This window comes from Fistularia commersonii, chromosome 27, assembly GCF_037954325.1.
Source record: "Fistularia commersonii isolate RoL2024-O1a breed Wild chromosome 27, RoL_Fcom_v1.0, whole genome shotgun sequence".
In the NCBI taxonomy this organism is placed as follows: domain Eukaryota; kingdom Metazoa; phylum Chordata; class Actinopteri; order Syngnathiformes; family Fistulariidae; genus Fistularia; species Fistularia commersonii.
Genome location: NC_141310.1, coordinates 4,448,968 through 4,465,064, shown reverse-complemented (window position 1 = coordinate 4,465,064; position 16,097 = coordinate 4,448,968). Strand labels below are relative to the sequence as shown.

Below are 16,097 nucleotides of genomic sequence, written 5' to 3'. Positions count from 1 at the left end.
ACCACGGCCCCCTGCTTATTTGGATTTCAAATTTACAAATGATTAAGGCTTAAATTAATTCAACAGAACTTCTTTTAACATTAGAAATTGTTCTTTGAGTCTTGAAATGGGTAATATTCCATGGCAGTGACAAGCAGTGAGGCACTGACGTCATCAATCAGATTTACAAACATATGAACCCTACAGAGTAGCTTAGTCACCATTTAATTGGCACCACTTAACGCGTTTTGTTTAAAATCTCACATCAGAATTCTTTAAATATACAAACTGTAGCATAGAAAAAAAGCACATTAAAAAAACCGCTATTATCTCTTACCTTTAATTATGAATGAAGTCCATGCGCCGCTCCTTCAGAAGAAAAGCATCGATAACTTGCTTGTAGAAGTCTTCCTTATCTTTCTTCAGTTTTAAAAGTCTCTCTGTCTCAATGGAAATCACCGCCAGTGAAGACAGTCGTCCTTAATCGCTCCTGTTCCGACTGTATGTTTTGAGTCTTTTCGGTGGCGAGACCGACCGCTCCACCGATGTTGTCGTAGCCGGATCGGTGACCACCGGCCGGAGCAACTTTGTCGCCTCAGGAACAGTTTGAATAAGATCCTTCGGGGCCAAAAAGTCGACAAGCTGCCCTGGATATTTACATTCATCCCTCGCCGTTCGTGAGCTATAGCCCGATGAGATCGGGGAAAATAACTGGATGGCTGCACTTGACTTGCTTACTGTTTACCGTAGCCTGCTATCGCTAATTCTATTATTCTGTATCCGAGTAGTAAGAAGGATCCCTGGGATCAGCGGTGCCCCTACCGTGAGGCACCGTCACTGCTTGCCTCACTTAATGTCTCTTCGCAGTCGTTTTATGATCGCTCAGCACAAGAAACACGTAACAGTAGTTGTCGAAAAACATTATACACATCAGCTAAACTATGGAAATTTAGCTCATATATTAAAATTGTTTCTTAATAGTGACATACACAGAGACAGCAATAAAGTCTTAGTGCATAGCATGCCAGCACAGTTAGCATAATCATTGTGCAATCCATAGTGGGCTCAGCTAGTTGCTGTGTCACCGCTCGTCTCTTCTTCATATTTGAACGGTTAAAAACAACTAAAATGGTGAAGTTAAGTGGAAATCAACATTATAGTACAAATCACTGAATAAATTTAACCATTAATTTACTTTTTCATTAGATATTTTTTTCTTTCCATGATGTCAGGTGAGGCCCGGCCTCCCCTGCCTCTACTGACTGCACGTCACTGCATGTATCATAGATAAGTTTTGTCTTAACACAGCAAAGCAAGATTTTTTTGCGGGGTTCTTACATCAATTAATTTATCTCCGCTTCCGTCCTGCATCGTATCATTCGTCTGATTTTCTTGTCAGTGGGCTTGAACAGGTAAAACTGTTCTCTTTCAGGACTTTTTACTGCACCGATGCCCCAAGTCAGGTTAGGCAGCAAGTTAGGCTATGCAGTGTGTGTGTGTGTGTGTGTGTGTACGTTTGTGTATGTCTTTGTCAAAAAAAAAACAAAAAAAAATTAACTAACCCAAGCTTACTGTTCTGTATATTTCCTGTGCATCGTGTATTTGCAAGTGTATTTGCAGTCCCTATGTCCTCTGTTGTAAGTCGCTTTGGATAAAAGCGTCTGCCAATTGCAATGTAATGTAATGTAATGTATGAACATCTAGTGCAATACTTTCAATACATTTAAACGTTTCGATATAAATTTGCATAATTAAATATGCTCATTTGACCATGCCATGACCTCTGAAATGTTAAATGACAAGATTGCTTTCAAAAGGAAATCTATTTTTTCTTAAGGAATGCCAAGGCGATGAATGAGAGAACAGACATTTATGCTTTTAAATGTGAATTTCTAGCCTTTGAATGATGAGTGTTGGCCATGAAAACCACTGTGAGTGTTTTTTAAATACGCTTTATAATTATTTGCTTTATACTGTTTTCAGTGTACTCAGGAAGTCAGAACTTCATTATTTATCATAATGTTTTCATTCCTTTGTCACGTTTCTGCACTAAACATTCTTTCAACCGCATCCTCTCTTACTTCCTCCCCTCTCCTCCCTTCCTCCCCTGTCAGACCCGGAGTGGGCGGCTCCGGCTCCTCGTGGTCCATTTCCTGGCGAGGAGACTCTTGAGTGCAGCCCGAGCCATTATTCCTCCACACAATACTCTGATCTCATTAACTCTTATCAAAGTTCATCTTGCATCCGAATGCTATGGGCCACTCAATTTTGACCGTGCTGAGGAGAGAAAATGAAAAGAAAAGCGGTGCACAGAGAGGACGAGTGAGATGTGAGGAGGGGGAGGGGGCAAGAAGGACAGAGAAATAATGGTTAACTGATGGTTGACAACAAGCAGAATAATCACCAGAGTTCTCTAACCAGACCCAATGTCGGGCTGAGGTTAAATGAATCTGTGTTCGCATCTGAAACTCGAGCGAGAACATTTCATGTTGTCGTTGTTTTAATTTTCAACACCCCGGAAAAAAAAAAACCAAATACCTGTCTTTGCCTCTCGGAATGAGTTGATAGCTACGAAGTAAGTCAGGGAACAAAGAAGAGCTCAGACAAATAATTAAATAGAAATCATAATCATAATCCAATCTGAGCTGCATAAAGAAATTGCTTTTTCAAAGGCCGCGATTTGCTTTCACTCTGGCACGTAGATAAAAATGGCTGTTTTAAAACTCAAAGGAACGCAGCAGAGGAAAATAAAATCACTGTTCCGTATCCTCTGAGCAGAGGACGCGGGCGGGTGCAGAGGAGGTGCTCCATGTAGTCCTGTCTTGATTTGTTCAGATGATTAGAAATTACCGTGTAATTCTGTCTGTAAGTATAATCTGCCACTGCTTGTGAACGTACACAGTCACTCCTCCTGTATCATCTGATCGTCGGCTGCAGCTGGATTTCCTCATTGAGATGTAAAGAGCAATAATTGGAGACTGATTGCGCCTTTCAATGACTATTACATGACACTTACATACACAAGAGCCCGATTTACAATATCAGAAAAAAGGGAAAGAACTACTCTGCAGCCTGATGAGATGTTTCATCAAATTCCACCTCTTGTAAGATCACCTGACAGGCAGATACTCATTCTACATTCCACGCCTACTGCTACTTTTCCCCGAACATTTATCCTTACAGCAACCAGCGTTTGAATACGGTTTTTATTTCACTCATTCATTTATTCATTTATTCATTATCTATCTTCCTTATCCTGTCGTCGGGTTAGTGGGATGCTGGAGCCTATCCTGGCTGTCATTGGGCGAGAGGCAGTGTTCACGCTGAACTGGTTGCCGGTCTATCACCGGGCCACATATACTGTAAAGATATACGATCATTCACTCCCCCGTTACTCCCCTATTATGGGGGATTTAGGGTCTCCTGCATATTTTGGAGGTGAGTACCTGGAGAACATGGAGGCACACACGAGCAGAGCATGGAGACTCCACCAAGAATCAAACCAGGGACCTTCTTGCTGTGAGGTGAAAGCGCTAACCCCTGCGCCACCTTGTGGCCCGCAGTTGCTCTAAGATAAATAGAATCTATATCACAGAATATCATCATTAGATATTATTATATTAGGTATACATGGATGTTTGAAAATCCTCAAAAATAAAGAACTGGAGAAAGCAGAAGGAACTCCAAAATGTATTCTATTTTCACTTTTGAGGAAGCAACCCTAAGGTCATGAATGGTCATACTTGCAGCACTGCAGCCAGTAATGCCAGAGGTAGTGATACCTACAGTAGGTGGTGTGTAACAGTGTGTACGATCATTACAATAATTGGTGTTGTGATGGTCAATAATTACTCACGATGAGCCAATTCCAGCCTGAAGATTCGGGTAGCCCAACAACACAGATCCGCTCTGCTCACAGCTGAGCATCGCGACTGCATCCGAGACCAACCGAGATAAATTCCCCGAAAGTAAGGGAAAATCAACTGCGAAGGATTCTGTGCCTCCATGTTCCCCGAGAACTCTACATTATTATCCCCCAACCTAAATACAAAGTGGTGTTGTTTCCCAGAGGCTCTATATGCTGGACCAAATAAACTCTTGACTTATTACAGTTTTTGTCCTCGAGAGAATCAAGCCTGCATGGAAAAAAAATTAAAGCATAGGGTAAGTGTATGTGTGTGTGGGACTGTAAAGCTTAATGTGCCTGTTTATAGGCAGCCTTAGGTCCATGGGATGGCACTGTTCTGCTGTTCCCACTTTAATTGGCTGCTGGCCCTTCAGCTTTGCCTGAATGGAGAGTCATTTAGGGACCTTTCACTCTCACAGAGGATTGTCGTTTGCCGCTGCAAGAGAAATTGCATTCCTGTTTCCATACAATGGCTGGTCTGAGTTGGACGGGGCAAGAGTATCATTGTCATTATCATGACAATGGGAACTAATTCCACTGCCACCGGCACCATTCTGAAACCCTCTGCAGACCCGGCTTATCAGGGGGCACCATGAGAGCAGCAGGAAGCTCGGCGAGCATCATAGCTGAGGCGAACACTCGCATATACCACACACACACACACACACACGTGCGCGCACAGAAAGACATGAAAGACTCTGAACATTTAGAATGCATCTCCGAGGAACAAACTACAGCATCAGCAGAAAAGAAAAAAAGCAAACTTTATTAGACCACAATGCGTCTGCACAGGATCGCTGAAACATCTCAGCAGCGCTCAGTGGGCGGGATGGCCCGGGACGTCATTGTCTTATAATTGATGGGTTACCGGTTTTGAACCCTTGTTTCTCCAGACATTCTGATGAAGCATCTTTGAACGAGACAATGAACCCCTCTGTGGCCGCGGATTCGGGGCTGGCACGCTCTACGGCATCCGCCAGGTCCGGTGGGGGAACAGGAGGAGACGGCAACAAGGTGTGAAGGCACAATGTAAACAGAGCCTTCGTGGCATTTAGTTACACGGGCAAAATTCTTTTCAAATACTTCCAAAAATGCATCAAGTTGAATTGTCAAAGTGGATTCGTTAAAATGTACAAAAAGTGACGCAAAAAAAAAATCTAAACTCATGTAGCCACAGGAACAAAGAGCATCATTTCCGAACTATTTTCACAGTTAGATCCAGAAGAGATGATATTACAACATATATATATATATATATAACTAGTGGTTTCAAAATAACAAGTGAACTGAAACACCTCATTTAAAGAGAACTATCAGTTGTCATTAATAATGTTATCAGATGACTATTGACAATAATCTACTATCTACTGCTGTGTTGTGACAACTACTCAAAATACTGAGACATAAAGCGACTCATATGCTGGAAATTCTACCGTCAGCCCACGGCAAGGGGCTTTCTGGTCCTATGCTGCCCCCTGTTGCTTTGGAGTGTAACCCACGAAACACTGGGTTTTTCAGTAGAGTGTGTGTGTACCTCGCATTTAAGGTATACCAATGCATGCACAAATGAGGAGAGCTCAAGAATAGAAGTGCAAAGATGACTGCGGTCATCAGGTGCCACCTGCAGGACCTCAGGACTCAGGAGACAGGCCCTGTCACCTGCCGGCCTCCCACCGGGCGATGTGCTCTGCAGCTGTCAAGTACACACATGTCACGGGAATGATATTAGTCCGTTGAATTCAACATACACTCATGAAGGTTAAATTTTAATGAAAAATGATAAGCAGAGTATTTATGATTACCGTATATTGTGTGTTATTTTCAAGTGGGTATTGCCGGAACATTGCTAAGACATGGCTGAATCCATGTCACGTGTGGTCACACACACAAACAGACACACACAAACACACACATAGACAAGACTCTGGAGACAGTTAGTTTAGTCTCTGCCCGCGGGCTGTCTGAAATCCCCTTATCATTTTATTACCAATTAACAGCGCACAGCAATGAGGGCTGAAAATGACTGAGAATTGATGTGGCAGAGCGTCTGCGTGCTTTTAATCAGATAGATTTATGCGCGTCAATCCTTTTGTTGACACATTTAAAATCAAGCCTTTTGTTCCAAGAGAAAAAGGTGAACGGAATTACAGAGAGACGGGGAATATTCTACTTTCAAGCGACACAATTTTCCTGACCTTCTCAAAGACGGAAATGAGATTTTGAAAAATACGGATTGTGCAGCCGTGTCGTAGAAACATCGAGGCGCGGTGAACATGTCATACAGTCAATGCACCCGATTACGCACCATCCACTTGCAAGGACATTCTTAACTGGAAAAAAAGACAACAAAAACAACTAAACATCTGCCACCGTCTCATTCCATGGGATCAATGTAAGTGGGATGTATGTGTCTAAACACTGCGGGCCTTTGTGGCGCTGATGTGTATTGATCGTTCAAGAGCTCTTAATGGCGAGCGCTGAGTGCCATTGATTTAGCCGGAGTGCTGTGTTTAAAATGTGCGGACAGAATCCCACAGGGATTTCTATAATTTATGCACGCCATCATGGACAGTGGATGAAAGTTTCACACGTCGCTCTGCGGTGGTTTTCGAGGACTTCTCTGTTCGGCGGGTTACGGAAGAACACCCGAGAGCTCGAAACAAGGAGCCGGTTCTGCGTCACAGCTTTTCAACTCACGGTCCACAATATTACCGCAATATTACATCCTGTCATCCTGCTGTGTGAGCAGGCCAGGGGCAAATGTTCCGCTAACGGATAGCGACAAAGGGCTTACCGCCGTCGTATCAAACTTGTGTTTTCTGCATAGCGATTTGCACTTCCGTTTCCTGAACGTGGTCAAAGTCCCTACAGATGTGGCGCGGTATCTTTAGACGGGCGTGAAGTCCACAGCTTAATATTTTTGCTCTTGATTCCCTCTTCCCTGATGGATGGACCGATCGATTGGAGCTCAGGCCGATACGGCAACTCACGCATCGCTTTTTGTTTTTAAAATAGCTCACACCAGAATTACATTGCAGAGGTCGGATGTCCTCTTAACATTTAGTAATATGTTTAAGAGGGTCATGTCTTGTTCTCTAACTCAGATCCTGGTGCAATAAAACAACTCCTGAGCTAAAATTGTTTGGTTGGATGCAAACACAGAACCACAAGCCACCGTTAATTTCCTGGCGTGTGCCCTACCGTGCTGGCAAATGTACCGGTTCCGTGTTTTACACCGCTGGTCGTTCCAGTCGAAGCCACTCGACGCCTGCATTTCCACACAGTTTCCAAAACTGCAGGAGGAGAAGGGATCGGAGAAGGGAGTGACTGAGACTGTGTGTACATGGAAAACTCATTTTTAAAGATGATAGAAGAAAAAAAAGGGAGAGAAAAAGAAATATATGGGTCCAGTTCACGTGTAGCTCCGTCCGGAGCCTCACTCTTTGTGACGGAGGATGAAGTTGCTCAGAGCCACTGTACCTATAATTATTTATTACATCTGTAGATGACTTCAGGCTCCCCGGGGAAATTTATTTTCCTGCTCATGACTGCTTGGTTTGGATTTTTGTTTTGTTTTTTTTGAGTGGGTCCATTGCACACCGCCTCCAATGTTCCAAACCTCTGACAGCTAATGTCATGTAACGTGTCTCTTACCCTTGGTTGTCAGGTTGCCCGAAGGCAAAGCTGCTGAATCTTGGGAACTCTCCAGAGGCCCAGCGAAACGAGTCCCTCAGCGGTTTATAAGTCAAGCCTGGGGAGTGAAAAAAAGCGTCTGTTTTTATCGTGGTGCCGTACCTGCAACATGTATTACGTCTCCTCAAACGATGGATGTTTAAAGGACATAGTATCACAACATTGATATTGCGCGGACGATGAAATATTATACCTATCCAGAAGTTCTTTGTCTCAAAGTCAGCATTTGTGACTTCATTGTTGGTTTCCAGGTGACCGAGATAAAATGCCAGAATGTCCTGAACCTTCTGATTATATATCTGAGCTAGAACACCACCTTTAACCTATGTACAAAAAAAAAAAATATCTCACTGTCAGCAGAACCTCATTTGCTTTACAAATAACTCGAAGACTGGTATACAGCACATAGCTGTGTAAATGGAATTCACACACACACACACACGCACACATATATATGATTATGATTTAAGAGCTTGTTTCATTCTCTCAGGAGGTGGAACATCTGTCTCTCACCTGACAACGAGTCTTAGCTCCATAGAAAGTATCAGCAACGCGAGAGACAGTGAAACAATCCCCATCTACCACCACGTCGCAGCTGTGGAGGGGAAACTGCACTTTTTCTATTAAAACACAATCCAGGTGAGATTACAATCGCACCGCCGAGACGCAACACATAATCATTTCATATACGAACAGACCCAAGATGAAGTGTCTTCGATAGCGCCCTCCGCCAACGGGCACGGTGGCGATTCCATAATATTATCAACAGGCCATAAATTCCCCTGTGTCTCTAGAGTAGTGTGTGAAAAGCGGGAAAAAAAAATGAAGCAATTGCACCGCACACTCACCCGCGCACCCGGCGCCGCCATAGCCAACATCGCACATGCAGGAGCACTCCTCTTCTTTGAAACGGCCGTGCACACACTGCGTCTTGCACCGTACTGCAAAGCAAAGGGACACTACCTATAACTAATACCTTTTGTATGAGCTCAACCGTAGACCGTTGATACTCAGCTGTTCTTGGATCTGTCATTCAAAAACTCGCTTGCTGTGAGAACTTGCAGTGACTGGTACCTTGACAGAAGCGTCCGGTGAACCCCGGGTCACACGTGCACTTGCAGGAGGTGTTATTAAGGTGGCCGTGCACACCGCAGCTCATACGGCACGGGTTGCTTGGGATCTCTGATGGAATCAACCGGAAAAATAAACAACAGGAAATATCATTTTTTCCAAAGACGGCGCATCATCGGTGTGGAATTGCTACTTTGGAGGTTTAAGATTAACTGAGGAGGATTACATTTGGAAAAAAAAGTTTAAATAAATCGGCCTTTATGAGCCGAATGTATAATGTAACCAGCAGACCGAGTTACACTCTGTTAAAATGTAAAAATGCAAAACATCCTGAAAGAGCATATTGAGGAGAACTACGCCTGAAGTTTTGGCTGACACGCACATCATCCGGAATCAAAATTGAATTCCCGAGGGGCGTCACTCGCTCCAGAGTGACAGCTCAATTTGCTTCCACCTGCTTTAGCAGATTTAAGGTGTCACTATTGTCTCACCACATAATCCACCCACGTGGTCCCATAGCCTGACACAGCCCGACATGGAGGATGTGCAGAGGGAGCAGTGCTGGCCGGCTTTGTATGGCGTCACCTGCTGACCGTTCACCTCCCAATTGCCCCTGCAGCAGCAAAAAATAGTGGTAAAAATAGAGGACTAGTTGCTTAGGATTTTTCTACGTAGTTTTTCTCATCAAAAAACTTGAACCTTTTCCTTACAAAAAAGTATTTTAAAGTATCGAATTCAGACCCCGTGAGCTTGTTTTTTGTTTCAAAACACCCTGATGGCTCTCGGATGAATAGAATATTCTGGTTCGGGAGAGTTTATGCTTACCCGGGGTAATATGCACAAACAAATATGTCCCAGAGGCGCCCTGCTCTGAGACACAGCTGCCGGGCACAGCCCACGTGACTGGAGGTGGCCCACACCAGCTGCACGACAAAGGGATCACGCATGTGACAACGGCGCTTTTACAAAAAGATCACCTTAACGGAAGTGAATGCGGCGGTGTCGTCGCTAAGCGGTGATACCTGAGTGTAGTGTTGACAGCTGGCGTTGACTCTACATTCCCCACTGACATAGAAGAAATCCTCTCCCTCCTTGAACCAGGCGTCGATGATTTGCGAAAAGGAGGTGACGCCACGAGGCGAGAGGTGTGTATTCCAACCAATGTGACTGAGCGCTCGGGGATGTTGGGGCGACGGGTCCGTGTGGCACGACGCCGCCCTGTCCTCCGCGAGTAAGGTCAGCTCCTCATCCCAGTCCTACACACACTGACAATAATTACATTTCTAACAAACACACTCTTTCTCCCGCATTGTTTCTTCCTGCGGTTTCCAGCACTCTGCTGGTACCAACCAAGACATATTGTTTATCGACCGAGATGAGGCTATTGCTGAGAAATGAACTGTTAATTAAACTGTAATGACTTTTACAAGACTTTTACACCGAAGCGCAGTTTAAATCTCAAAACAAAGGTGACGTTGTTCTTTGCAGAGGAAGAAAAGAGTCTTTGACGTGAAGATGACGCTTTCGAGTGCAGTAGTGATTGGCTTTGTGGAACTAATCCCTCCAGAGGTGGGAGCCGGTCCTGGAGTACGCTTGGGTGGGGGACGACAGCAGGCTACTGGAAGGGCCGGCAAAGGAGGGGCTGACAATAACTGCGTGACGCTTAGCTATAAACACTTCACTAAACCCACTTGGGATTTTGAAATGAGAGGTTAATTAAAGAAATGGTTTCCGTATAAGTCTTTCTTCTCTCAGTTTTCTGTTCACAGTCACAGCTTGCAGCAATTATCTACCGAAACCTTTATTTTATGAATAAATATTCAACGTGTTATTCTTCTCATGAGAATTGCTCCAAAGGGAATTCTTGTATGTGATTATTTTTCCTCGCAAAATTGATTCAATCCATTGTTTTTCGATTCTTTTTTTCTCTCAGCGCGATCCAGTAAAATATAGCCTGTAAGATGTCGGGTAACTTTGATAACCAAAAATATACTGATAATATCTGGACCAAAACAAACAAACAAACATACCCCATCATAATGACAATGACACTTAAAAGATATAAATGATGCACTCCGCAAGAACAACTGAACAAAACAGTTGTGCATCACAATGAAAAAGTAAAAGTCACATAACTAAAGACTAAATCTGACTTAATCTAAATCTAAAGACTAGAATAAATACAGTATATATAGGGTAATGAGGTTTGTGGATCTCAAGTCCTCATTGGAGATGCCAGTTTCCGAGCGCTCCTAAAACAGCCCTTGAACTCGAGCAGTTTCGGTGAAGTTCTTCTCCGGAAGGACCGGAGCTCAAAGTGCAAATGATGGATCACCTTTCACTTTGCAGTTTTGAGCGGAGAAAGTACGGGAGAACACGGTGTGTTTGCAGATGTCTCCGCTACGTTTTGACTTCTCCGTGTCTCCATCAGTAACCGAGAGCGCTACAGGTAGAGGTCAAATAATTAAGTGTGATTTACCGAGGCGCTGTGGATCACCTCTCCCCATCGCAGCTCCGGGAGGCAGAGAATATACTTTTAACGGATGAGCCGTCCCAACCGAAGATCACCACTTCCATATCAACAATAAATATTCAACTTAAATGGATGTCTCTGAGAGGATAAGACCTCACAGAGCTGCTTCGCCTCAAAGAAAACAGACGTATAAGGCGGATAAGAAAAGGAGGTGTCTTTTTTTTTTTCCCCCCTGAAATATTGGTATTTTATCTTATTCAGAAAACAAAGCCTGGGGACTATTAAAATCACTTCAACACAATCTCACCACAATGCTCACCGCTGGTTCTTGTGCAAAGAAGGAAAAAAAAAAAGAAGACCTCATTCAGATATTCTCAGCCGCAGCCCGAAGCCTTGAGCCTTTTAACATTTATCAGTAAAGCTCTTTAATATGCCTTCTCAGCTCGGCGGAGCCTCTTCCAAGGGTTTTCAAAGAGAAATTACCTGTAATAGCCCCGTCGTGAATGCAGAACGATTATCCACATCCTCTTTTTCTCATTACCGCCTTATCAGTGGAGAACAGTTCTCCGAGGTTGAAGAGTAGTCGAAGAAAGGAGCTCGGTCTGCGAGGGTGGCTTTGAGGATGTAATCTATGACAAAGTGACAGTTTGCCCCGGAACAAATCTCATATTGAGCCTAAAGGATAAACAGTGCACGGCGAGTTTCGTAATCCATTGTTACCTCTCGGCCATTATTACATACAGCCGAGACAGCTGCGCTGATAAGTACAGTATGGCCGAGCGACGTACGATGGGAGATAGGGGATGGGGTTCAGCCAGGTAAAGTGCGGGATGAAAAAAAAAAGCTGTTTAAAACAAGCGATAACAACTCAACCTTACGAGGACCTGGAAATATGACAGCCTGGGGTTTAGGCGTTAAAGCCAATATCGATGAAAAAAAATAATCAATATCACGGTCGATGTGTTTTGGTGCAGCCAAGCGGGTACAAAGCTCGAAATGATCCGTGTTACATAAAACCAGGACTTTACATCCCTCGCTGTTTGGGAAAATACATTTTGATGTTGGTGCAAACTGAAAAACGTAACTATCCATTTGAATGTTGGGCAAAAATCAGATCATGATCCGCTTGACATGCGTGTTATACACAAATAAGGACGTTCAAATAAAACCTCAGACGGTGTATAGACACGTAGAGTATTCTTAGGTGAGCTCTGCAGCTTCAGGCTGAAGAGGCTGCTGAGCTTAATCACCATGAGATTTGGAGAAAGTGGTGACAAATAACATATGCTGATGGAAGTGACTTGCACTTTCCAAGTGACAGGGAACTGAATCCACTGTTTACGGTGTTTTTGCAGGTGGGGGGCCCCCGCTCAGTGTGAAAAGAAAAAGAAAAACAGGGGAAAAAGGCGCATTTTCTCTCTCCAGCTTTGGTCCTGCACACAACTGAGCCTATTCTGAGGCTTTGAAGAAAGCAAATATTTTGAATTTCTTACAGAATATTTTTGGCTTTATGTCTGCGTCGTCTTTTATGAAGAGCCATTAAAAATTTAATGTGAGCTCGCACTCTTTGTCAAACTTCTCGCAGTTATGGATGTTTTTTTTTGGACAAATAGGCGGCTTCTTACTGGTGATCTGTACAGACACATCGGACAGGGGGCGAGGCTACATGTACATTACAATTTTCAAATAAATAAAGAAGTAAGAATGAAGGAAAAAAAAAACATGACTGGTGCGTTCCCAGTTAGCACCTTTTGGATCATATCATATCTGAGAAACAAAGTCATACTCATAAATTCATTTATGTACAAAATTGCGATATAGATGGAATTATGGAAGTGAAACAACATCTGGCTGCATCTGTAAGACAGACAAACCACCTCCACACTCCGAAAATATGCGTAAATTAATATTTTCTTTTTGAGAGATTCTGCACCTTTTTCCACACTTTGGAAATAAAGCAAGCATCTGTCAACTATAAATATATTTGGCAGGATTAATGTAGTGATAAATTATATAATACACATTCATATCAGAAATGTGTAGGTTCTGGCTCACATGTTAAAAGGATTGCTTTGGTCCTTGAGAATGTGACATTTATCTCAACTATTTAATTTATTCATTTGCTTTTAATTATTTATAAGATTTATATATGTTTTTTTTAGTTTGTGAAACAACAGTCTAATCTATAGCAGACAGTATCTGTTCAAATATTGGCCAATCAAATTAAACATCACTGTATGCCACATGTTTTGCACACACACACACACACACACACACACACGCGCGCGCGCGAACACACACACACGAACACACACACACACACACACACACACACACACACACACACACACACACACACACACACACACACACACACACACACACACAAATGCAAATGTAAATCGTAATCTTTCTGTTTATATTAGAACAAATTACTACGACTACTTCAATACAAATACAAATACAAAATACAAATACTTCGAATTTTATCTCCTGGAACTTATTGTAATAATAATAATAATTTAAGCTTAATGTCAACATTGGTTTGTGAATTGCTGCGAAGGTTCTCAATATCAACATTGCATAACCAACATGTTACTTGGTTTTATGACTCAAATGTTTAAAGGTGGTAAGAAGATGAGATTAATTTGGGAATTTTATCGCTCAAACCTCACAAGACTCAGCACTTGCACTGTTAATTGATTTACCCTTCCTCCATGCAACACAGCGCGTCCAATTGTGTGCAATGCTGCAACTAACACTGTTAGTAACACTTTCAGCTGCAGAGAGGAAAAAAAAGCAGATAACCATGCTCGTGTTTAATTATTTAAAAAAAAAAAAAAAAGGCCGGCTGCAAACGTTCTCAAACTCCCAACTCGAGCATGGCAGAAAAAAAAGGGAAAAAAATATGGATTGTTGATAAAAGATATATTTTATGTTTTTATGTGGGTCCAGCTGGGTTTAAAAGTGACCTTCATACAAGATCAAACCAGAGTAGCACCTTCCCGTCTCTCTGTTCCCGTTGCAGAGGAAGGACTGTGGATTGTACCTTGCACATTTTCATTGTGTTTTGCTTTTTGACCGTGTTGGGGACGGTTTAATTATGTTGACAGCCAGCGTTCCTCTGGGCCTTATATGGCAGATTCCAGTTCCTTTGACTTCAAAAGCATATTTCTTTAAAGCGCGGCGGATATCTCCCGGAAGCAGCAAGCGACTGTTCACCAGTCACAGCCAGGTACTCAAAGTGAGAAAAAAAACCCTCGAGATTAACAAAGAAGTTGGTCAGAAGTACTCGTAATCTGATTTTTGTAGGTTCCGCTGAACGTTTACGAGCGGGTTATACTCCCGAGCCTCGAACACGCTCAGTATTCATATTCAAATAGATGGACTGAACAGACAATAGATGTCACAAACCATTTTTTGCATGTTGGCTGCCGTGGGCTTGACTCGGCTACGAAGCCTGTTGTGCTGGGCGACAATCCGAGAGTGCTGCTTCACTCCCAGTCCTGAAAGACAACACACACTTGTGTTACTTAATGCAGCGAAAAGCTTGAGGGTGGAAAGGAATTGTGTTGTTACAGGTTTACGTGTAAATAATGGGCCTTCAGTCCATAGATGAATAACTCATTAGGATTAAGTATTAGTTCATTAATTACTACATGACTTCGGGTGAGACCGGTTGAATAAATATTTTAATTTTTTCAAGTTACAACACAGGGTGAGTTCAGCGACCTTCTGTTCTCTACAGCACACCAGCGATTGTCAATCAATAATAAATCTCAATTTTGAAATGAGCGACAATGAATTGACCCTTAATGGATAAGATCAAGAACATTTCTCTCACAATGAAAATGGCTCAGCTCTCAAATGAAAATAAGACACAACTTGTTAAATCAAAGTGTGTAAACTTTGTGGACATGAGAAAGTGAATAGCATCCATGGTCATCCAGTGATTGATAATTAAAATGGTTAATTATATATGTTATTAACAGGGGCACACAAAACAAGTTACATGTTGGTGTAAACTGGTCCTTAAACAAAAAATTGTTATTTGATTATGTATGTATCTAGTATTGGAAGAATTTTAAGAAATTAAAGAATAAATAAGTTGACTTAAGCGTTCGAACTTCCATGCATAAATGCGCAAGTACAACATTGCAAGCTGGAGCCCACGGAGCCCACGGAGGAGCCCACGGAGTCCAGCCTGCCGGCCGGCTGGCCTGCGTACACTTTACCGGTTCCGGAGGAGAGCAGGTCCGGGGGGACGATCCGGTTCGCGCTGTTTATCATGAGAAGACGTGACAAAACGACCAAAAGCACGCAGCACCGGGAGGCTGCGGGAGACCCCATCATGGATCCGCCGACTGTCCCCCAAACTTCGGCCGCCACCTGCCTCTGGATGCTGCGGGAATTCGCTCCTCCTCCCTGCTCTCTGCCCCATCTGCCCCCCTCTGCTCCGCCTCTGACCCACCCACTGCCTCCAGTATATCCTGTATACTAGATTCTGTAATCAATGAATAATCTATCTATCTATCTATCTATCTATCTATCTATCTATCTATCTATCTATCTATCTATCTATCTATCTATCTATCTATCTATCTATTTATATTCATTTACTTTTGAACTATCAAATAATTTGACAAAAGTACATTTCTATGCTCTCAACTTAAAGAATTACTGAAAATTACGGAAAATAAAGTTTGCATATTAGTAATATGTTGGTAATACGAGTGAGGTGAATATGAATTGGATATATGACTGTCATGACAGAAGGCGGCAATGAAAATTGCAATGCACTGATGAAATGTATCAAGTGTAAGATTTGGTCTTTATGCGCTGAAATCAGGCATTTTATGTGGTGTGAAGCAAATCAGGAAATTCGATTCTGGTAGCAGTCGAAAACCCGACTGGTCCTGTGTTCGAGCAAAGCTTCTGCGGCGTCAGACCCAGTGTGTCATAACTTCCTGATCG

At 42.8% G+C, this 16,097-nt stretch overlaps 1 protein-coding gene across 2 annotated transcripts; it reads right to left on the bottom strand.

Annotated features, from left to right (window-relative positions):
• Positions 1-4,708: 4,708 nt before the first annotated feature.
• Positions 4,709-15,489, bottom strand: LOC147217843 (C-type lectin domain family 18 member A-like). Of its 2 annotated transcripts, XM_086175260.1 has the most exons (12): positions 15,359-15,489; positions 14,538-14,629; positions 9,673-9,906; positions 9,476-9,573; positions 9,142-9,263; positions 8,654-8,761; positions 8,428-8,520; positions 8,093-8,199; positions 7,773-7,902; positions 7,541-7,637; positions 7,088-7,179; positions 4,709-5,579 (listed from the first exon to the last, which is right to left on the bottom strand). In XM_086175260.1, the coding sequence occupies exons 1-12, from the start codon at positions 15,474-15,476 to the stop codon at positions 5,542-5,544; spliced, it is 1,329 nt and encodes a 442-aa protein (XP_086031386.1). In that variant the 5' UTR covers positions 15,477-15,489; the 3' UTR covers positions 4,709-5,541. The 2 variants fall into 2 exon arrangements, with proteins under 2 accessions (XP_086031386.1, XP_086031385.1); XM_086175259.1 differs by lacking the exon at positions 4,709-5,579 and having other exon boundaries at positions 6,817-7,179.
• Positions 15,490-16,097: the final 608 nt, after the last annotated feature.